This window comes from Lissotriton vulgaris, chromosome 8 (genome assembly GCF_964263255.1).
Source record: "Lissotriton vulgaris chromosome 8, aLisVul1.2, whole genome shotgun sequence".
NCBI lineage: Eukaryota > Metazoa > Chordata > Amphibia > Caudata > Salamandridae > Lissotriton > Lissotriton vulgaris.
In genome coordinates, this window is record NC_141696.1 from 1,564,611,272 (window position 1) to 1,564,634,485 (window position 23,214).

General features: G+C 46.2%; 1 protein-coding gene across 1 annotated transcript in view; it reads right to left on the reverse strand.

Annotated features, from left to right (window-relative positions):
- Window positions 1-23,214, reverse strand: part of SPAG17 (sperm associated antigen 17) — a 1,900,597-nt gene that overhangs the window by 13,452 nt on the left and 1,863,931 nt on the right. The window contains exon 49 of the mRNA XM_086935838.1: window positions 15,382-15,526. Within this exon, the coding sequence (XP_086791964.1) occupies window positions 15,382-15,526 (145 nt within the window). The remainder of the gene's footprint in view (window positions 1-15,381; window positions 15,527-23,214) is intronic.

Here is a 23,214-nt window from a genome sequence, read left to right on the forward strand (position 1 = left end):
TGAGCGTCCAAAAAAGCACAGTCTCTTCCCTCACTACCGGAGGAGCTGTACGAATATAACAGACGCAAGATTTCTCTACTCACTAGTGCAAGCACTATGAGAATTTAACAAAAGCATGGTCTCTCTGTTCACTACTAAAGGAGCTGTATAAATATCAGACGCAAGGTTCTCTATTCACTAGCAAAAAACACACAATTGAAGGATGGAATGCAGAACAAATCAAAATATTCACCCCCAGTCAGGAGATCTGGGTTAAATCCATCATTCTTTTGCTCACCAAGCCACCCCAGTTTAGCCTGACCATATGCAATAGGTCTCGCATTTGTAAGTTTAAGCTATTGGCATTGTAAATAACAATGCTTTTTATTTGTTTTAAAAATCAACAAGTAAATAAAAGGCATTGTCATTTACAAAGCCAATAGCTCAAACTCTAGTAATTGCGAGACCTATTGCATTGCAAATGCTTGTTTGAAGCTAGCTCTCGCTTAAAATGTCTTCTGTTTAAATAAGTCCACGGGAAAAATACATTCCTCCGGTTTTTCTTCAGTACTCTCCCACCTGTTCTAAAACGTTGTCATGTAACGACAGCTATTAGTGATAACGCTAACAAGATTAGATGATCGGTGATGTTTCACAAACTAATTCTGTACGAAAATAACGGCGGGGCACCTGCTAACTCCAGACTGTGGGGTACAGTGTAAAGGGCCGTGGGCCTCGAGATTCTGACCACGACACCACACCAACAGTCTCCAAGATGGGGCTGTTCTTGGGCCCTTGCTTCGCGCACTAGGCTGCTCTTAACGGTCTCCAGGAAGGGGCTCTTGCGTCACGTGATACGGCGCCGGCGTGCTCCTGGGGCCCTGACGGTGCGCACGCGGCTCCTCTCCCGCCGGCACGCGCCTGGGCCCAGTGACGCACTTCGCTTTCAAGCAACATCGCCTCAGTTAGCTGGGCCTGGTTCACGACCCCTGCTCCCCGTGGATACCGCCGCACCCGTGTGGGATCGCGGGGATGGGTGGCACCGTGGGGTCCCGCACCAACAGGCTCCTTGCGGCGCTAGCACACGCCACTCGGGCGGCTGCTGCCTTGCCCACGACAACCCCGCGCCCGGGTACAAGCGCTGTGAGGAGAGCAGGTGAACCGTTGGTCGGACTTTCGGATAAGGCATGAAAATGGCGCTCCAGTGCCGAAACTGAGGGGTGCAATCCCCACCCCCTTCTGTCCAGTGCTTAATTTGTGTCGGTGCTTTCCGGTGCTTAGCACCGGCACTTATTTACCAGGGCCGGGTCTACACTGCCACTGCCCATTCACATCAACATCAGGACTGAACTCACTACACCTCATATCATACATACAATTGAAAAATAATTGGCTCACTCACTGCAGTGTTATTCAAACTCTGCTACAGTCGCCCGAGTCTCCTGGTGAATACAAGTGTTACTGTGCTGAGAAAGCCGATAATGAATCTTTATCCCGGCAAATTTGCTTTCAGTTTCATGTTCTGCGTAACCTTTTTTTCAAAATTAAACTTCACGTCCGGCGCACACGCACCGCATGCGTCACCGCCAGTAGAGCAGGACGTTGAGGCGTGCACTCTCATTCTAACTCGAAGCAGCACCAGCAGCAGGCCCCTTCATAAAGGCAGTGTCATCAGTAAACCAGTAAGTATAAAACCAATGCTGCTTTTATTAGCGTGGTGACGGTCACCGTGGGCGTGGGGCAGTAAAACAGACTTGGCATGAACAGAATCTGAGTCCCCAGCACTCATGCCACCTGCCCCGGGCGGGGCACTGTGTGCAGGAGCACAAGTCGACCTGGAGGCTGGAAGGGCAGCAGGGTCTTGGCCTTTTAATCCCTTTTTGTCTGTGATTTACTTTTACTGCTCTCAATTTAAATGAAATGCTTTTTTTCCGTGCATTTCATCTCTTTCGGAATCTGGCTGTTTCCAAGCCTCGTGGCTCAGGTTGTTTGTGCATTCAGTGGGGATTCCTGTTGTGGGGGGCGGACCCGTTGGGCCACTGCATCTGTTTGCTGCATGGCCTCTTTAGTTAGTTTGCAGAAGATGTTTGGCTGCATCATGGTCAGTTTACCTTCTACTTAATTTCCATTCCCATCCTAACATTGCTAGCTTTGCGTGTTCACATTCAGCTTCAGTGATGTTTTCTCGCTGCTGGGGCTCTTTGGACGTTTGTCTGATGAACGTCCCCGAGGCACCGGAGCCCCCGCTCTGTGCAGAGGTAACAGTGTGTGGTGACCTTCATATACTTCAATATCTGCGGTGCTGTGGACCCTGGAGGCGCGCAAGAGTCGTTGATGTGCACTTTGCATAGCAAGGGATGAGTGAAGTCAGTAACTGGCTTCCAAGTTCCAACCCCAGGGAGTAAATGCCCCATAAGCATATCAAGTGACTTGAGAGAAAAATGCATCTAAAGTTACACATATTGTTCATTTACAGTTCCCCCCTCAGCCAATCAATTCCTAATTTATAAAAGTATATTAAACAATATGGATTTCATTTTTATGTTTGTATTCCTTACATATGTCACAAGCTAGTGACCTTCGTGGGATCGAATGAAAGGGGCAGGATTGTGTTTATACATATATATGTACAGAACAGATCATCTCAAGGAGATTTTAAGTTAAGTAGTTGATGCATCATGAATCTAACTGCAAGATGCAGTGTCACTTTATATTAAACATTTTTACATGACATGTTTTTTAGATAAGTTTATATATATATATATATATATATATAGAGAGAGAGAGCGAGAGAGAGAGATAGATCGATAGAGAGTAAACTATGCGTATTACATTTAGTCACATTCTCTAGTTCCTCAGTCTATAACACCACTTTGGAGGGCCTGCTCTATGCCTAGTTGAGACTATTAATGGTAGGGCCCACCACAGCTGACAGCAATTTTCAACTCAAAAGTTAGATTTCAGACACACTTGGACAACAAGACAGTAGCATGCGCACAGAAACTAACAGCACTTACAGAGTTTGTTTGAAAATCACACAAAATGCACCGTGCATAAACAGCGCATGAGAAAAAAACACAACCATTTAACAAAAATAAACTGTATACATACGAAGTACAGGAACACAACAACATGCAGGTAAACATAAGGTTCCAAAACGTGGGTCATGCCTGTCATTGGGAAAGCACCAATCTTTAGACAACAGTCTCATTGTTATGGGCAAGCAATGAAAAACTGGCATGCACATTCAAACAAAACTATAAGGCGTTGGTGATGAATACTCTACCATAACCAATGTTGTGTAATGTGATATAAAACCCTAAAACTGATTTCTGCATTCATTAAATCAGCCAAGGGGTCGAACATGAGCCTGCAAAACATGATATTTATTATTTGTTCTCTCAATAGCTTGTATCTGGAGAACAGAAAAAAAACTGGCATGGTATCATAGAATATATCACCTTTGTGCCACAACCCTGTCTTTTTTTGGCAGTCTAATATGATGATATGAAGCCAATCTAAGAAATACAGGATTATTCTAGCTGGTTGAATGCTTAGATAGTTCCACTCAAACTAATCAGGAGTTACCTAAAACTGCAGGAAAGAACACGTGTTTAAAGAAACTTTCTTTGTGCACTAAAGCACCCTGGTTAAAGATTTCAGGACAATGTTATGCTTTGCCATAAGAATTCCAAATGGGATCCTCTTTTATATTTCTGGAAAATATGTTTCATGCAGTGCTTAATTTGAAAAAATGTAGGTGCCAATGCCCATCTCAGGAGGCCACTGCAGCCTGCACCACCAATTGCCCCTGCCAGCTATGCCAATGATAGTACCAACACAAATACCAACACAAATACTTACCATCTTACTCCAAAAGCGTGATAATTTAGACTAATGCTGGCCATCCAAAGCAATAAGGATGGCTTGGGCAGCAGGTATTCATTTTCAATGTATATTGACATATTAAACACTGTCGCTTTGCTTTTCTCAAAATTAGACAGACAGCTCTGCCATGTGGTGGACTGTCATTAGTGTCTGAGTTGAGAATTAAGTGCCATTGCTGAGCATTGGAAACCACTGCCTCAAATTTAGCACTGGTTTCATGTAGTTTGTAGAAAGCCTCACCTGATTACAGTCATGCCTGATGTAGTTAAGTTTAGAGTATAAAAGAAAAATGGAGCTTTGTGCCTCAGAGGCAGAAATCATCATGTATGTAAATGTGTTGTATTTGTATAGCGCGAACAGTAACCCGGAGGCATCCCGGCGCTTGTACTCCTACCACAAGGGAACCCCTCCTGGCTTTTCCTTGTGAGGTGTCCACTTCTGGGCATCCCATGGTGAAACCAGGCATCCCTTGTGCATCGGGGGCCGTTGTGGAGACTAAGCAAGCTATTGCCCAGAGTTGCAACGTGGGGCCCATGCTTAGATTCGGCACTGAGGTGAGAATATCCGGTCAGACGAATTTAAGCCCGATCCCGCCGAGGCGGGAATCGAACCCTGGTCCCTGGCCAGCGTTCTGCATCAAGGTCTGCCGCTCTAACCATTGAGCCACACTTCTCACACTTCTCCACCATGTTATAGCTGCGCATTCGAAGCTCATGTCATAGTACGTAAACAGGTAATCAGCTATTAGCACTTGCCCCTTCTTTGCTCGTGACCATTAGTACTGAAGCTTGCATAGGAGATCAGTGAGCACTGCGATGATTGTAGAGAAACAGGTGAGGGCACACACTAGCATTCATACTGTAGCAAGTGTGGAACATCTTTGATGAGGCAAATTTTGGGCTGCACTCCTCTCACTCAACATGAGAGGATAACAAATAGGCATCTAATCCAGGCAGCATTTGGGCCATGCCCTCCTATTAAGCCCATGTAAGGAAGCAGAAGAACAATAGAAGGGCAACTGAAAACAAGCCCTTGTATCTCTCGCTCTCTCTTTTGCTCTCTTTTTTGGCAACACACATTGCCAGCAGTGCCTCAGGTTTACATGAGACAAGTCAATTTAACAAAGACACATTTATGGTTAGATGTCCCTACTTGCAATGCAAGTCATGGGGTTGCATTCCAAAGCATAGATAAGAAGATGTGTGGCACCTCTAACAGCTCTCATTAGAAAGTGTCCACAAGCACATTTAAGTACTACAGGGTCAGCCACCTGCATCTCTGACCCAGTTATTGCCTAATTTAAGCACTTACTTACACTGGCAGGAATGCAGAGCACCAGTGCAGCAAGCAGTTATTTCTTTAACAGCAACTGACTGCTGCTAACTTGCTTCCCTCTTGTCAGAGGAATGAAAGGAATATATTAAAGTCAGATACAATTTTGACATGGAAATGAGGAGTGCCAGCATTACTATTGTTGCAAAAGGCTATCTTTAGCCAACACACACACTCACAAAAATTGTGTCTTGATGTTGTTGCGATGAAATGGACCTGGTAGACTAATGTGTGGTGATGGAGTAGATGTCTGGGCGCTGTCTTATCTTCAGCAGCATGGAACCTTTATATTGCCAGAGATTGAACTATAGAGTTCCATTTAAATCAATTCTTCAATTTTTACGCAATCAACACTCTTACAACCTACATCCACTCACCCACCACGATTATGTAGATATGTAGATAGATTGTATTAGAGAGAATTCAGGGAAGAAGTGCTGAGCCACTATTTGTGCTACCTAGCAAAAGGCGGGAGACACTGCACTCTCTTGTCAGCAAAGTACAGTGTTTTACTATAGTACTCCACACGGTTGTTGGCATATTCTACATATGTTAATGTCTAATTTGTTCTCTCTGCCATTAGCATAGAGTGTGTTTCTGTGTGTGTGTGTATTTGGGACAGGGAGGGTAGGGGACGGGTAATGCTCAGTATGGAATGGTTTAGGTTTTTGTGTGTTTGTATGCAAAGGGGACATATTTAGATTCTCTGTAAGTCTCAGTTGCTCTGGTTAATTTTAATTTCTGTCCTCGGTATTTGCCATTGAGTATGTGCAACACCTTTGTATTGTTATGTTTTGGCACTCTGCGTTGCACCTGTACTATCCACAAATTTAATATATCTGTGTATATGCATATGTACAGTTGTCCTTTTGTTTGTCTTTGTTTGCATGTCTCTGCTTTATTCACACAACTCGGCAAACATCACAGACCAAGATGTTTTATGTAAAGTATTTGGTAAATAAATTGTGTCTTGTGTCCTTCCATTGTGGTCCTTGCATTGTGGACATGCCTTTTGGCCATAGATGGGTTGTTCTTGTTCTTAGGTGTTAAGTTGGGATTTTTCAAAATTGTCTGACTTTAGTGATATGTAAAAGTTGTATCTTTGAACTCATGATACACAATGAGACTCTCCTAAAAATGGCATAACCCAGTATTGCCCTTTCCCTAAATTGGCACATAGAGCACTGGAATATTTCACATGTTCCTATTCAATGCATTAGTCATTTTAGCCATTTTATTCCAAAATTGAGCTTTAAATGGACTTTTGATTTATTGTTTTTCAACGTTTTTACAGGGTAAGAGAACCTCCTATCAAAACCTTATTTGGAGGAAGGCTCCCTTGCTGAAATTCAGATCGGGCACTACATCTGACTTCAGCAGTACCAGTTGAGGATGTTGGTGGAGGCAATATAGGAAGTGGGTGGAGCCAGTGGAGGAAGTGGGTGGAGCTGAGGAAAGTGGGTGTGGCCTCCCAAAAACATTTGAGCACCTGGACTTCATATTTTACAAATTGTCTCCAGCTTGCTTATGCGCCACACTTCTGGACACGTATGGATTTATTGTGTGCTTTTTGTGTCTGCATTTACTGTGTGCTTGTGTGTGACCCTTTGAGTGGCAATATTAGCGTCATTTAACAAGGCTGTGCACTGTAACAGGATGTACGCTGTAGAGGAATAAGTATTGTAGTAAGGTGCGCATTGTAGAGGGGTGGGCATTGTAGGAAATTTGCACTATAAAGTGGTGCACACTGTCTAGAGGTGCACGCTGTGAGGGCGCATGCTGTAGTAAGATGCGCGCACACTGTAAAGGAATGTGCAATGTAGATTAGTTATAGAACAGTGTATACGTAATAAGTATTAATAACGTGTAAATGAATTGTACTTTTCTAACAATATGGCATATTAATTTGAGCATTAGTTGGTTTGTAAGACTGTTTGTGATTTAAAAACTGCGTGGTCATAGACTGCAATACAGAATAATAATGAGAATGTGAAGTTATTTTGTTTAAGTGAGATTGCAAAAGTACTTAATGAATAGGATGGAATTGTTAATATACCTTTCAGTTGTTTGAGCTTTTATTTTGTGTTTCTTTATGTATTTTGCAGTCGTGAAAGCGTAAACTGCAACACATAAAGAGAATGATAACTTAACATTTTTTGTTCAGAAGAATTGTAGTTATTTTAAAAGGCTATTTAAAACACACCTAATGTTCTAAGTCCTTTTAAAGAAAAATTAATAATGTCCGAGTTACATGTACGCAGTTTAAAAACGCTTTGTTTGTGCTAAAATGGCTTTTATGTTATAAGAAAGTTTCTACGAATATATAGCATCTAAATGGGCAAATGTTGTCGTTTGAAACAGTTTCGTGTGTCCAAATTGAAGCCAGCTGTCCATGCATGACTGAAAATTAAACTGAACGTGTAAGCACGGCTAAGAACGAAACTAAATGTCTAAGCAAAAACATATTTTGCAACAACAGGGAAGTGCCATCTCGCTGTAAATAGCTGTATGCCTTACAATTGTTTAATCATTTGCCCTTCATTGAAGCTATATGTGCCTTAACAAACGTATTGTTGTTTTAGAAAGCTTTTTTATTGTCTCAAGGATTAGCTTGTAGTATGGTGTATGCTGTAATAGAATGGTATATGTTGTAGTGGATGTCTGCTGTTGAGTTGTATGTAATAGAGCGATATGTATTGTTAAGGGCAAAGTACATAGTAGTGTAAACTGCAGACTGGTATTGAATGCAAAATGCACATTGTTGTTAAGTGCAGAGTGCCTATTGTTAAGTGCAGAGAGCAGTTTGCTGCTAAGTGCAGGGCGCAGATTGTTTCTGAGTGCAAAGTGCAAATTGTTAATGAGTGCAGGGTGCAGATCGCTATTAAGTGTACAATGTTAAATGCACAGTGCATATTGTTGTTAAGCGCAGACTTGAATTTGAATTTAAAAACATTTATTGAGCGCGCTTATACCCAGCGGTTTCATGGCGCAGCCAGCAGATTGTTACTGAATGCAAGGTGCAAATTGCCTCTGAACACAAAGTGCAGATTGTTGCTGAGTGCAGAGTGCTACAGCGCAATGCTCCACTCTACAGCGCAGCGCTCCACTCTACAGCGCAGCGCTCCACTCTACAGCGCAACACTACACAACGCAGCATTCTGCTCTACAGCGCAGCGCTCCACTCTACAGCGCAGCGCTCCACTCTACAGCGCAGCGCTCCACTCTACAGCGCAGCGCTCCACTCTACAGCGCAGCGCTCCACTCTACAGCGCAGCGCTCCACTCTACAGCGCTCCACTCTACAATGCAGCAGTCCACTCTACAGCGCAGAACTTCCCAGTATAGCACTCCACTCTACAGCGCAACGCTCCACTCTACAGAGCAGCGCACCACTCTACAGCGCAGCGCTCCACTCTACAGCGCAACACTACACAACGCAGCATTCTGCTGTACAGCGCAGCGCTCCACTCTACAGCGCAGCATTCACTCTACAGTGCAGCATTCACTCTACAGCGCAGCGCTCCACTCCAGCGCAGCATTCACTCTACAGTGCAGCATTCACTCTACAGCGCAACGCTCCACTCTACAGCGCAGCATTACAAAACGCAGCACCCCAGTCTACAGTGTAGCAATTCATAGCCCAGCACTCCACTCTACAGCGCAGCACTATACAATGCAGCACTCCACTCTACAGTACAGTGCTCCACTCTACAGCGAACTGCTCCACTCTACATTGCAGTGCTCCATTCTACAGCGCAGTGCTCCATTCTACAGCGCAGTGCTCCATTCTACAGCGCAGTGCTCCACTCTACAACGCTACACAACACTCAACTCTACAGCGCAGAACTTCCCAGTATAACACTCCACTCTTCAGCGCAGAACTTCCCAGTATAACGCTCCACTCTACAGCGCAGAACTTCCCAGTATAACGCTCCACTCTACAGCGCAGAACTTCCCAGTATAACGCTCCACTCTACAGCGCAGAACTTCCCAGTATAACGCTCCACTCTACAGCGCAGAACTTCCCAGTATAACGCTCCACTCTACAGCGCAGAACTTCCCAGTATAGCGCTCCACTCTACAGCGCAGCGCTCCACTCTACAGCGCAGCGCTCCACTCTACAGCGCAGCGCTCCACTCTACAGCGCAGCGCTCCACTCTACAGCGCAGCGCTCCACTCTACAATGCACTACTCCACAAAGCACACTAGTCCACTCTACAACACACCACCCCACTATACAGCGCTGCACTCTACAACGCAGCACTCCACTGTACAGCACAAACACTTCCTAACATGCTCATTGTATTGAAAACACAAACATTATTATTGTAGTTAAACACAAACACTTTTTTACGGACTAATTATCGAAAACACCCACTTTTCAACACACTTGTATTAAAACACGCACATTATATTAAAAAAATCCATTAAAAAAATTGTATGCAGAAGCTGTTTGCACACAGTTGGCAAGGGAAAACTGAAACTGACATGTTCTTCACAAACCAGCCTTTAAAACTGCAACAAAGTAACAAAATCTAGAACTGCTCGTGTAAAACTGAAACTGACATGCTCTTCACAGTTGACGCGCGCGACCTAATCCAAGTCGAAGATCTGCGCGTTCACATCTCTTGTCTCTTGTCTGTTCCCCTTGAGTCCTTGAAAACTGAAATGATCACAATAAGTCTCGCAGCGACGGATCGCTTTCGCGATCCGGTTCGCAGGTGCGAGACCTAAAAAAGTACACTCTGGGGGAAAAACCTTCCAGGTATGCACCTCCTCTCAATGGAACAAACTCCCCAACTCCATCCGGATGATTCAAGAGGAGCTGCCCTTTCGCAAGGCACTGAAAGCATTTCCCTTCTGTTAAATTCCCCTGAATGAGACCCAGTATACATACAGAAGCGCCGGGACACCCCGTTGGGGTAGCTGCGCGCTATACAAAACACACTAAATAAATAAATAAATAAATTTCATAAATCGTGTGGCAGCCTCAACGGTGCTTTCGAGGTTGTGTTCCAGGGGAAAATGTGAAGACTATGGGGCAGATTTACAATATCTGGCGCACCCCTGCATATCAGCAGGGATGCGCCAGTTATTGTGCGTCACGGCAGACACCTCTTGTGCCACCTTGAATGCGCAGCGGTGCACCATGGCCCAAGAATCGACAGATGCGTGGCGGATAGTTAACGCAGTGCTGGAGTTGTGTCGCAAGTTTGACACAACTTCAGCACTGCTCGGGGGGCCCCTATGCCTAACATGCTGCGTCAATCCTTACGCCTGCTTCATGTAGGCGCATGGTTGTAAAAGTGACTGAGTGAAATCTTGTAGATTTCACTCAGCCACTTTTAGGAGGCGAACCTGCGCCGGAACGCCCACACCCATGCTCCGGAACGCCCACATGTGGAGCAGGGCTTTATAACGTGACACATCTCCCCGCAGCATGGCGCTGGCTTTACGCCGCCACTGCGTCACAAAAGTGACGCAACGGCAGCCCAAATGTGGCATAGGGGCTTGTAAATCTGTCCCTATGTGCTCATGAAAGATATTACCAGCGCAAGTGAAACAAGGGAAAAACAAATAGAGAAAGCTACAGCGTATTGTACCAGAATTCACAGTACTGGCTTAAGAGAGCGCTGTGTCTTCTCACGGAGTCATACACACACACACACAGATATAGACAGCGCCCTCTACAGGCGGTGCAGGGGTACTGAGAATTCACAGTACTGGCTTAGGAGAGCGCTGTGTGAGTAAGGGCCCTGGATCTCTTCTGTTAGAGATGCTTCTCACGGAGTCACACACACACACACACACACACACACACAGATATAGACAGCGCCCTCTACAGGCGGTGCAGGGGTACTGAGAATGGACAGCACTGGCTTAGGAGAGCGCCGTAGTAGTAAGGGCCCTGGATCTCTTCTGTTCTCACGGAGTCACACACACACACACCCAGACACACACACACACACACACACACACACACCCACACACACACACACACACACACACACACAGAGATATAGACAGCGCCCTCTACAGGCGGTGCAGGGGTACTGAGAATTCACAGTACTGGCTTAGGAGAGCGCTGTGTGAGTAAGGTCCCTGGATCTCTTCTGTTTGAGATCCTTCTCACGGAGTCATACACACACACACACACACAGAGATATAGACAGCGCCCTCTACAGGCGGTGCAGGGGTACTGAGAATTCACAGTACTGGTTTAGGAGAGCGCTGTGTGAGTAAGGGCCCTGGATCTCTTCTGTTAGAGATGCTTCTCACGGAGTCACACACACACACAGATATAGACAGCGTCCTCTACAGGCGGTGCAGAGGTACTGAGAATTCAAAGTACTGGCTTAGGAGAGCGCCATGGTAGTAAGGGCCCTGGATGTCCCTCGCACAGAGTCCAGAGTCGGTGAAGCTCTACGTTGAGACTGCCCATACAATGCTCTGCACTGAAGCCTGTTCATTACTGGAACTGACTTGTGAAGAAAGTACATTTATATTTTTCTAGAGTATAAATACATACAACTGTTTATGAAGTGAGTCGCGTGAGCGCATGCTGCAAGATGGCTGCCTCCTGCTACAGCGCTGATCAATCAATCAGGGAATTGTGAAGCACGCTACTCACCCGTGAGGGTCTCAAGACGCCGGGGGTGGGGGGTACAGCTCCGAGTCAGCCGAAGAGCCAGGTCTTGAGGCTCGTCCTTAAGGTGCGCATAGTGGAGGAGCGCCTGATGTTGAAAATGAGCTCGTTCCAGGCCTTAGCTGCGATGTAGGGGAAAGCTCTTCCACCCGCTCTGGTTCTGCCGATGCGTGGGGTTTCTGCAAGGGTTAGGTCGGCGGACCGGAGGGTTCTCTTGGGTACGTGAAAGGTGACGCTTTTGTTGAAGTATTTGTGTCCGGTATTGTGGAGGGATTTGTAGGCGTGAGTGAGTAGCTTGAAAGTCACTCTCTTATCGACGGGCAACCAGGGGAGGGCTCATAGGTTTTGGTGATGTGTTTATGCCGTGGGATGCCAAGTAGGAGTGTTGCCATGGTGTTCTGGATGGTCTGGAGTTTGGGAAGCAGGGATTTGTTGATTCCAGCATAGAGGGCATTTCCATAGTTCAGTCTGCTTGTTATGAGTGCGTGGGTGAAGGTCTTTCTCGATTCGGAGGGATCAATTTGAAGGTCTTCCAAAGGAAGCGGAGGGTGTTGAAGAAGGTGGAGGTGAGGGCATTGTTCCGGCGGATCATGGTGAGGGAGGAGTCGAGTATAATGCTGAGGTTCTGGGCGTGGTCCGTGGGGTTGGGGGGGTTGCCATGGGCGGTCGGTCACCAGGTGTTGTCCCAAGCTGAGGGAGTGAGTCCGAGGACAAGGACTTCTTTTTTTCCGAGTTGAGCTTCAGACAGCTGCTGCTCATCCAGGATGCAACATCTTTCATTCCTTCCTGGAAGTTGAGTCTGGTGGCGTCAGGTTCCTTCATGAGGGAGAGGATGAGCTGGGTGTCGTCGGCTTGGATACTATGCTGAGTCCATGCTATCTGACGATGGCGGCGAGGGTGGCCATGTAGATGTGGAAGAGCGTGGGACTGAGCGATTATCCTTGGGGTACTCCACCGTTGATCTCTGTGGATTTGGAGAGAAAGGGGGCGGGAGTCTGATCCTTTGGGTTCTGCAGGGGAGGAAGGAGCAGAGCAAGTCAAGGGCGGTTCCCTATATGCCGGCATCGTGGGGTCTGGCTGTGAGGATGCAGTGGGTGACGGTTTTGAAGGCTGCGGAGAAGTCTAGTAGGATGAAGGCCGCAGTGTGGCCTTGGTCAAAGAGCGTGCGGATGTCTTCCTTGGCAGCAAGGAGGGTGATCTTGGTGCTGTGGTTGCTGCTGAATCTGGATTGGGAAGTGTTGAGGATGGCGTTCTCCTCGATGAAGTTTGTCAGCTGGGCCTTGATGATCTTTTCAGTGACTTTGCCCACGAAGGGAAGGAGAAAGATGGGTCTGTAGTTTTTCAGGTCCATCAGGTCTGCAGAGGGTTACTTGAGGAGGGGCTTGACTTCTGCACATTTACAGTCGGGGATTGTGCCGAATTCGAAGGTGGTGTTGATGGTGCGTCGTCGCTCAGGTGTTATGGCGGCTGCGGTTCTGTGGAAGATGTGTGGTGGGCAGGGGTCCATGGGGGTTCCTGAGTGAGTGCTCTTCATGGTCGGAACGGTATCGTCAGTGGTGACCGGGGTCTATGTGGGGATGGTAGGGTGGCTATCACTGCTGGAGGAAGGAGTGGTTTCTGGAGTCTGTTCACTGAAGTTGTCATCGAGGGCAACTCGATGACCTTGATTTTCAGATGGAAGTAGGAGCTGAGCTTGTTGCAGAAGTCCTGGGATGGTGTGACGTATGTGGCTTCACTGGGAGGTTTGGTGAATTCCTGGATGATGCAGAAGAGTTCCTTTGACTTGCTGAAGTTGGCGAGATAGTCAAGTTTATTAGGGATTATTTTTGGGAGCTGGATAGCAATATTGTCATGCTATATTGGGGTGGTTGAGACGTAGGGTGGCCCTGAAAAAATTGTGATTACTGCTATGTGAGAGTGGAATGGCTGCAACAGATTTGAACTTTATTATTTGGGCACTCAGTTATAGTGGATGGTAGAGTGGCGGTTGGTCCATTGAGATGCAGTGAGTCATCATGAGCATCAGACAGCTTCCAGAGAATTTCTAAATCGAATACTGCTGTGACCTACGCCTGTCTCAGTGGTGCATGTTGTGAATGTCCTGGTTCATGTACATGTTGCGTGTGGTCTTTGCAGAGAACATATAACAGGGCTCCATACACTTGCGAGCGCCCCTTGATGTCTGCTCGGTGTTGGTAGCACCTGTGGTTCTGGGTCGGTCTGGGCATGTGGTCCAAGGTGGGACTCACCATACCGGGTGACTTCTTTGTGGGGGTGAAGCTTGCTCTTTTCTGGAACTGAAGGAGATGTATGACAATCTGGTGAGACACTTCCTGTTGCGCGGGCCCTGATGGCAGGATCCATGCCTGGTGGAGGGGGGTTCTGCTGGGCCTCCGGAGCATGAGTACCTCCGCTATTTGTTCCTCATCACAGGGATGGCTTGGGTGGTTATGCTGCTCTATTGAGCCCTGTTGAAGGTGGCTCAGATGGACCTGTAGCTACTACGCCGACTCTGGGCTGCAGAGCTGGGACCTGTGCTCAGCGACTCTGCCTGAAAGAAAATCCTGGAGTTTATCTCCAAAGTGCCCCGAAATGGTAGATTTAAACTTATTCGGTTCTACTTCTTGCACAAGGTGTATCTCACCCCTCGGCGTCTCCACACTATGTTTCCTGGGGCTTTGTCGGTGTGTCCCCGCTGTTGTCTGCCTCAGGTGGGATTCTTCCATATGGTATCCACTGTACTGCAAGTTACTTGTCGGGCTACGACAGACACTTTGTCAGCTCCCGCAGTTGTGTTTACTGCATCTCCATGCCTGGGATGCGGCCCAGAAGAGGACTGATAGGTTTGCGGACTTGGATCTTGTAATTGCCCGTCAGCGACTGACGATGAGCTGGAAATCTGCCATTGACCCCGATCTGGATAAGTGGGGGAAGGAGGTGGCTAGATGGGCAGATTGCGAGAGAGAGGCGGCCAGGGGAGTCTGTAGGTACCTCTTCCTACCTTCCTGGATGTGATACTGACGCCTTGCACTGGATGCTCAAGGGTGGTTCTTGCCCGCAGTGGTAGATTCTGTGGTGCCCTCACCAGAGGTGGGGGCAGCGCCCTTGTCTCCTGCCCCTGCTGCAGAGGCCCGGGTAGGGGAGGGTCCTGCTGAGTGAGCCGGAGTTTCTTGTTGGCTGTGTGTCTGGGGGTTGAGTGTGGCAGAGGTCTGCTATAGCTTTACCCGGGATCATGTTATTGATATCAGTTCCTGGACCGGGGTAACACAGAAAGCTGCTGCATCAGCTGTCACTTGATGCTCTGTGTGACCTTTTTCTCTTGGTTTTCCTATCCATGATGACTTGTACATAAGTTTGGTGACTACTGGCCCGGCCGCACTCATCTGCCTTTCTTACTTTTGGTTGGGCATGTACAATGGTTTATTTAAAAATTGTAATAAAAATATATAAAAAAAAAGACAGACTGCACAGAGCATGGCAACAATCAGACTGAGATATATCAACTTATAAGGAATGACGAATGCCGGCAAAGGATATTTGCAGTGACGGGTAGGAAGAGCGTCTCCGTCTCCGCGTGGATCTCGATGTCGTGAGACACGGCTCCAGTCCCCTCTGGACCTTCCAGCCCGACAGCAACTGCAAAGAGTTCAATCTCCAGCTCCACCTTCATCCCTGGGGCCACCTAGAAGACGAAGCAGGACCAGAAGGAACTTTGTTAAATACTATGGTGCAATCTGAGGCTCCTGGAAGACAAAGCAAACCAGGAGAAGCTTTGTTAAATACTATGGTGCAATCTGAGGTACCTGGAGACAAAGCAAACCAGGAGGAGCTTTGTTAAATACTATGGTGCAATCTGAGGTACCTGGAGACAAAGCAAACCAGGAGGAGCTTTGTTAAATACTATGGTGCAATCTGAGGTACCTGGAGACAAAGCAAACCAGGAGGAGCTTTGTTAAATACTATGGTGCAATCTGAGGTACCTGGAGACAAAGCAAACCAGGAGAAGCTTTGTTAAATACTATGGTGCAATCTGAGGTACCTGGAGACAAAGCAAACCAGGAGGAGCTTTGTTAAATACTATGATGCAATCTGAGGTACCTGGAGACAAAGCAAACCAGGAGGAGCTTTGTTAAATACTATGGTGCAATCTGAGGTACCTGGAGACAAAGCAAACCAGGAGGAGCTTTGTTAAATACTATGGTGCAATCTGAGGTACCTGGAGACATAGCAAACCAGGAGGAGCTTTGTTAAATACTATGGTGCAATCTGAGGTACCTGGAGACAAAGCAAACCAGGAGAAGCTTTGTTAAATACTATGGTGCAATCTGAGGTACCTGGAGACAAAGCAAACCAGGAGGAGCTTTGTTAAATACTATGGTGCAATCTGAGGTACCTGGAGACAAAGCAAACCAGGAGGAGACCATGGTGCAATCTGAGGCTCCTGGAAGACAAAGCAAACCAGGAGAAGCTTTGTTAAATACTATGGTGCAATCTGAGGCTCCTGGAAGACAAAGCAAACCAGGAGGAGCTTTGGTAAATACTATGGTGCAATCTGAGCCTCCTGGAAGACAAAGCAAACCAGGAGGAGCTTTGTTAAATACTATGGTGCGATCTGAGGCTCCTGGAAGACAAAGCAAACCAGGAGGAGCTTTGTTAAATACCTTGGTGCAATCTGAGGCTCCTGGAAGACAAAGCAAACCAGGAGGAGCTTTGTTAAATACTATGGTGCAATCTGAGGTTCCTGGAGACAAAGTAAACCAGGAGGAGCTTTGTTAAATACTATAGTGCAATCTGAGGCTCCTGGAAGACAAAGCAAACCAGGAGGAGCTTTGTTAAATACTATGGTGCAATCTGAGGCTCCTGGAAGACAAAGCAAACCAGGAGGAGCTTTGTTAAATACTATGGTGGAATCTGAGGTTCCTGGAGACAAAGCACACCAGGAGGAGCTTTGTTAAATACTATGGTGCAATCTGAGGCTCCTAGAAGACGAAGCAAACCAGGAGGAGCTTTGTTAAATACTATGGTGCAATCTGAGGCTCCTGGAAGACAAAGCAAACCAGGAGGAGCTTTGTTAAATACTATAGTGCAATCTGAGGCTCCTGGAAGACAAAGCAAACCAGGAGGAGCTTTGTTAAATACTATGGTGCAATCTGAGGTTCCTGGAGACAAAGCAAACCAGGAGGAGCTTTGTTAAATACTATGGTGCAATCTGAGGTACCTGGAGACAAAGCAAACCAGGAGGAGCTTTGTTAAATACTATGGTGCAATCTGAGGTACCTGGAGACAAAGCAAACCAGGAGAAGCTTTGTTAAATACTATGGTGCAATCTGAGGCTCCTAGAAGACGAAGCAAACCAGGAGGAGCTTTGTTAAATACTATGGTGCGATCTGAGGCTCCTGGAAGACAAAGCAAACCAGGAGGAGCTTTGTTAAATACTATGGTGCAATCTGAGGTTCCTGGAGACAAAGCAAACAAGGAGGAGCTTTGTTAAATACTATAGTGCAATCTGAGGCTCCTGGAAGACAAAGCAAACCAGGAGGAGCTTTGTTAAATACTATGGTGCAATCTGAGGCTCCTGAAAGACAAAGCAAACCAGGAGGAGCTTTGTTAAATACTATGGTGCAATCTGAGGTTCCTGGAGACAAAGCAAACCAGGAGGAGCTTTGTTAAATACTATGGTGCAATCTGAGGCTCCTAGAAGACGAAGCAAACCAGGAGGAGCTTTGTTAAATACTCTGGTGCAATCTGAGTCTCCTGGAAGACAAAGCTAACCAGGAGGAGCTTTGTTAAATACTATGGTGCAATCTGAGGCTCCTGGAAGACACAGCAAACCAGGAGGAGCTTTGTTAAATACTATGGTGCAATCTGAGGCTCCTGGAAGACAAAGCAAACCAGGAGGAGCTTTGTTAAATACTATGGTGCAATCTGAGGTTCCTGGAGACAAAGCAAACCAGGAGGAGCTTTGTTAAATACTATGGTGCAATCTGAGGCTCCTGGAAGACAAAGCAAACCAGGAGGAGCTTTGTTAAATACTACGGTGCAATCTGAGGCTCCTGGAAGACAAAGCAAACCAGGAGGAGCTTTGTTAAATACCATGGTGCAATCTGAGGCTCCTAGAAGACGAAGCAAACCAGGAGGAGCTTTGTTAAATACTATGGTGCAATCTGAGGCTCCTGGAAGACGAAGCAAACCAGGAGGAGCTTTGTTAAATACTATGGTGCAATCTGAGGTACCTGGAGACAAAGCAAACCAGGAGGAGCTTTGTTAAATACTATGGTGCAATCTGAGGTACCTGGAGACAAAGCAAACCAGGAGGAGCTTTGTTAAATACTATGGTGCAATCTGAGGTACCTGGAGACAAAGCAAACCAGGAGGAGCTTTGTTAAATACTATGGTGCAATCTGAGGTACCTGGAGACAAAGCAAACCAGGAGAAGCTTTGTTAAATACTATGGTGCAATCTGAGGTACCTGGAGACAAAGCAAACCAGGAGGAGCTTTGTTAAATACTATAGTGCAATCTGAGGTACCTGGAGACAAAGCAAACCAGGAGGAGCTTTGTTAAATACTATGGTGCAATCTGAGGTACCTGGAGACAAAGCAAACCAGGAGGAGCTTTGTTAAATACTATGGTGCAATCTGAGGTACCTGGAGACAAAGCAAACCAGGAGAAGCTTTGTTAAATACTATGGTGCAATCTGAGGTACCTGGAGACAAAGCAAACCAGGAGGAGCTTTGTTAAATACTATGGTGCAATCTGAGGTACCTGGAGACAAAGCAAACCAGGAGGAGACCATGGTGCAATCTGAGGCTCCTGGAAGACAAAGCAAACCAGGAGAAGCTTTGTTAAATACTATGGTGAGATCTGAGCCTCCTGGAAGACAAAGCTAACCAGGAGGAGCTTTGTTAAATACTATGGTGCGATCTGAGGCTCCTGGAAGACAAAGCAAACCAGGAGGAGCTTTGTTAAATACTATGGTGCAATCTGAGGCTCCTGGAAGACAAAGCAAACCAGGAGGAGCTTTGTTAAATACTATGGTGCAATCTGAGGTTCCTGGAGACAAAGCAAACCAGGAGGAGCTTTGTTAAATACTATAGTGCAATCTGAGGCTCCTGGAAGACAAAGCAAACCAGGAGGAGCTTTGGTAAATACTATGGTGCAATCTGAGGCTCCTGGAAGACAAAGCAAACCAGGAGGAGCTTTGTTAAATACTATGGTGCAATCTGAGGTTCCTGGAGACAAAGCAAACCAGGAGGAGCTTTGTTAAATACTATGGTGCAATCTGAGGCTCCTAGAAGACGAAGCAAACCAGGAGGAGCTTTGTTAAATACTATGGTGCAATCTGAGGCTCCTGGAAGACAAAGCAAACCAGGAGGAGCTTTGTTAAATACTATAGTGCAATCTGAGGCTCCTGGAAGACAAAGCAAACCAGGAGGAGCTTTGTTAAATACTATGGTGCAATCTGAGGTTCCTGGAGACAAAGCAAACCAGGAGGAGCTTTGTTAAATACTATGGTGCAATCTGAGGTACCTGGAGACAAAGCAAACCAGGAGGAGCTTTGTTAAATACTATGGTGCAATCTGAGGTACCTGGAGACAAAGCAAACCAGGAGGAGCTTTGTTAAATACTATGGTGCAATCTGAGGTACCTGGAGACAAAGCAAACCAGGAGGAGCTTTGTTAAATACTATGGTGCAATCTGAGGTACCTGGAGACAAAGCAAACCAGGAGGAGCTTTGTTAAATACTATGGTGCAATCTGAGGTACCTGGAGACAAAGCAAACCAGGAGAAGCTTTGTTAAATACTATGGTGCAATCTAAGGTACCTGGAGACAAAGCAAACCAGGAGGAGCTTTGTTAAATACTATGATGCAATCTGAGGTACCTGGAGACAAAGCAAACCAGGAGGAGCTTTGTTAAATACTATGGTGCAATCTGAGGTACCTGGAGACAAAGCAAACCAGGAGGAGCTTTGTTAAATACTATGGTGCAATCTGAGGTACCTGGAGACATAGCAAACCAGGAGGAGCTTTGTTAAATACTATGGTGCAATCTGAGGTACCTGGAGACAAAGCAAACCAGGAGAAGCTTTGTTAAATACTATGGTGCAATCTGAGGTACCTGGAGACAAAGCAAACCAGGAGGAGCTTTGTTAAATACTATGGTGCAATCTGAGGTACCTGGAGACAAAGCAAACCAGGAGGAGACCATGGTGCAATCTGAGGCTCCTGGAAGACAAAGCAAACCAGGAGAAGCTTTGTTAAATACTATGGTGCAATCTGAGGCTCCTGGAAGACAAAGCAAACCAGGAGGAGCTTTGGTAAATACTATGGTGCAATCTGAGCCTCCTGGAAGACAAAGCAAACCAGGAGGAGCTTTGTTAAATACTATGGTGCGATCTGAGGCTCCTGGAAGACAAAGCAAACCAGGAGGAGCTTTGTTAAATACCTTGGTGCAATCTGAGGCTCCTGGAAGACAAAGCAAACCAGGAGGAGCTTTGTTAAATACTATGGTGCAATCTGAGGTTCCTGGAGACAAATTAAACCAGGAGGAGCTTTGTTAAATGCTATAGTGCAATCTGAGGCTCCTGGAAGACAAAGCAAACCAGGAGGAGCTTTGTTAAATACTATGGTGCAATCTGAGGCTCCTGGAAGACAAAGCAAACCAGGAGGAGCTTTGTTAAATACTATGGTGCAATCTGAGGTTCCTGGAGACAAAGCAAACCAGGAGGAGCTTTGTTAAATACTATGGTGCAATCTGAGGCTCCTAGAAGACGAAGCAAACCAGGAGGAGCTTTGTTAAATACTATGGTGCAATCTGAGGCTCCTGGAAGACAAAGCAAACCAGGAGGAGCTTTGTTAAATACTATAGTGCAATCTGAGGCTCCTGGAAGACAAAGCAAACCAGGAGGAGCTTTGTTAAATACTATGGTGCAATCTGAGGTTCCTGGAGACAAAGCAAACCAGGAGGAGCTTTGTTAAATACTATGGTGCAATCTGAGGTACCTGGAGACAAAGCAAACCAGGAGGAGCTTTGTTAAATACTATGGTGCAATCTGAGGTACCTGGAGACAAAGCAAACCAGGAGAAGCTTTGTTAAATACTATGGTGCAATCTGAGGCTCCTAGAAGACGAAGCAAACCAGGAGGAGCTTTGTTAAATACTATGGTGCGATCTGAGGCTCCTGGAAGACAAAGCAAACCAGGAGGAGCTTTGTTAAATACTATGGTGCAATCTGAGGTTCCTGGAGACAAAGCAAACCAGGAGGAGCTTTGTTAAATACTATAGTGCAATCTGAGGCTCCTGGAAGACAAAGCAAACCAGGAGGAGCTTTGTTAAATACTATGGTGCAATCTGAGGCTCCTGGAAGACAAAGCAAACCAGGAGGAGCTTTGTTAAATACTATGGTGCAATCTGAGGTTCCTGGAGACAAAGCAAACCAGGAGGAGCTTTGTTAAATACTATGGTGCAATCTGAGGCTCCTAGAAGACGAAGCAAACCAGGAGGAGCTTTGTTAAATACTCTGGTGCAATCTGAGGCTCCTGGAAGACAAAGCTAACCAGGAGGAGCTTTGTTAAATACTATGGTGCAATCTGAGGCTCCTGGAAGACACAGCAAACCAGGAGGAGCTTTGTTAAATACTATGGTGCAATCTGAGGCTCCTGGAAGACAAAGCAAACCAGGAGGAGCTTTGTTAAATACTATGGTGCAATCTGAGGTTCCTGGAGACAAAGCAAACCAGGAGGAGCTTTGTTAAATACTATGGTGCAATCTGAGGCTCCTGGAAGACAAAGCAAACCAGGAGGAGCTTTGTTAAATACTACGGTGCAATCTGAGGCTCCTGGAAGACAAAGCAAACCAGGAGGAGCTTTGTTAAATACCATGGTGCAATCTGAGGCTCCTAGAAGACGAAGCAAACCAGGAGGAGCTTTGTTAAATACTATGGTGCAATCTGAGGCTCCTGGAAGACGAAGCAAACCAGGAGGAGCTTTGTTAAATACTATGGTGCAATCTGAGGTACCTGGAGACAAAGCAAACCAGGAGGAGCTTTGTTAAATACTATGGTGCAATCTGAGGTACCTGGAGACAAAGCAAACCAGGAGGAGCTTTGTTAAATACTATGGTGCAATCTGAGGTACCTGGAGACAAAGCAAACCAGGAGAAGCTTTGTTAAATACTATGGTGCAATCTGAGGTACCTGGAGACAAAGCAAACCAGGAGGAGCTTTGTTAAATACTATGGTGCAATCTGAGGTACCTGGAGACAAAGCAAACCAGGAGGAGACCATGGTGCAATCTGAGGCTCCTGGAAGACAAAGCAAACCAGGAGGAGCTTTGTTAAATACTATGGTGCAATCTGAGGCTCCTGGAAGACAAAGCAAACCAGGAGGAGCTTTGTTAAATACTATGGTGCAATCTGAGGTTCCTGGAGACAAAGCAAACCAGGAGGAGCTTTGTTAAATACTATGGTGCAATCTGAGGCTCCTAGAAGACGAAGCAAACCAGGAGGAGCTTTGTTAAATACTATGGTGCAATCTGAGGCTCCTGGAAGACAAAGCAAACCAGGAGGAGCTTTGTTAAATACTATAGTGCAATCTGAGGCTCCTGGAAGACAAAGCAAACCAGGAGGAGCTTTGTTAAATACTATGGTGCAATCTGAGGTTCCTGGAGACAAAGCAAACCAGGAGGAGCTTTGTTAAATACTATGGTGCAATCTGAGGTACCTGGAGACAAAGCAAACCAGGAGGAGCTTTGTTAAATACTATGGTGCAATCTGAGGTACCTGGAGACAAAGCAAACCAGGAGAAGCTTTGTTAAATACTATGGTGCAATCTGAGGCTCCTAGAAGACGAAGCAAACCAGGAGGAGCTTTGTTAAATACTATGGTGCGATCTGAGGCTCCTGGAAGACAAAGCAAACCAGGAGGAGCTTTGTTAAATACTATGGTGCAATCTGAGGTTCCTGGAGACAAAGCAAACCAGGAGGAGCTTTGTTAAATACTATAGTGCAATCTGAGGCTCCTGGAAGACAAAGCAAACCAGGAGGAGCTTTGTTAAATACTATGGTGCAATCTGAGGCTCCTGGAAGACAAAGCAAACCAGGAGGAGCTTTGTTAAATACTATGGTGCAATCTGAGGTTCCTGGAGACAAAGCAAACCAGGAGGAGCTTTGTTAAATACTATGGTGCAATCTGAGGCTCCTAGAAGACGAAGCAAACCAGGAGGAGCTTTGTTAAATACTCTGGTGCAATCTGAGGCTCCTGGAAGACAAAGCTAACCAGGAGGAGCTTTGTTAAATACTATGGTGCAATCTGAGGCTCCTGGAAGACACAGCAAACCAGGAGGAGCTTTGTTAAATACTATGGTGCAATCTG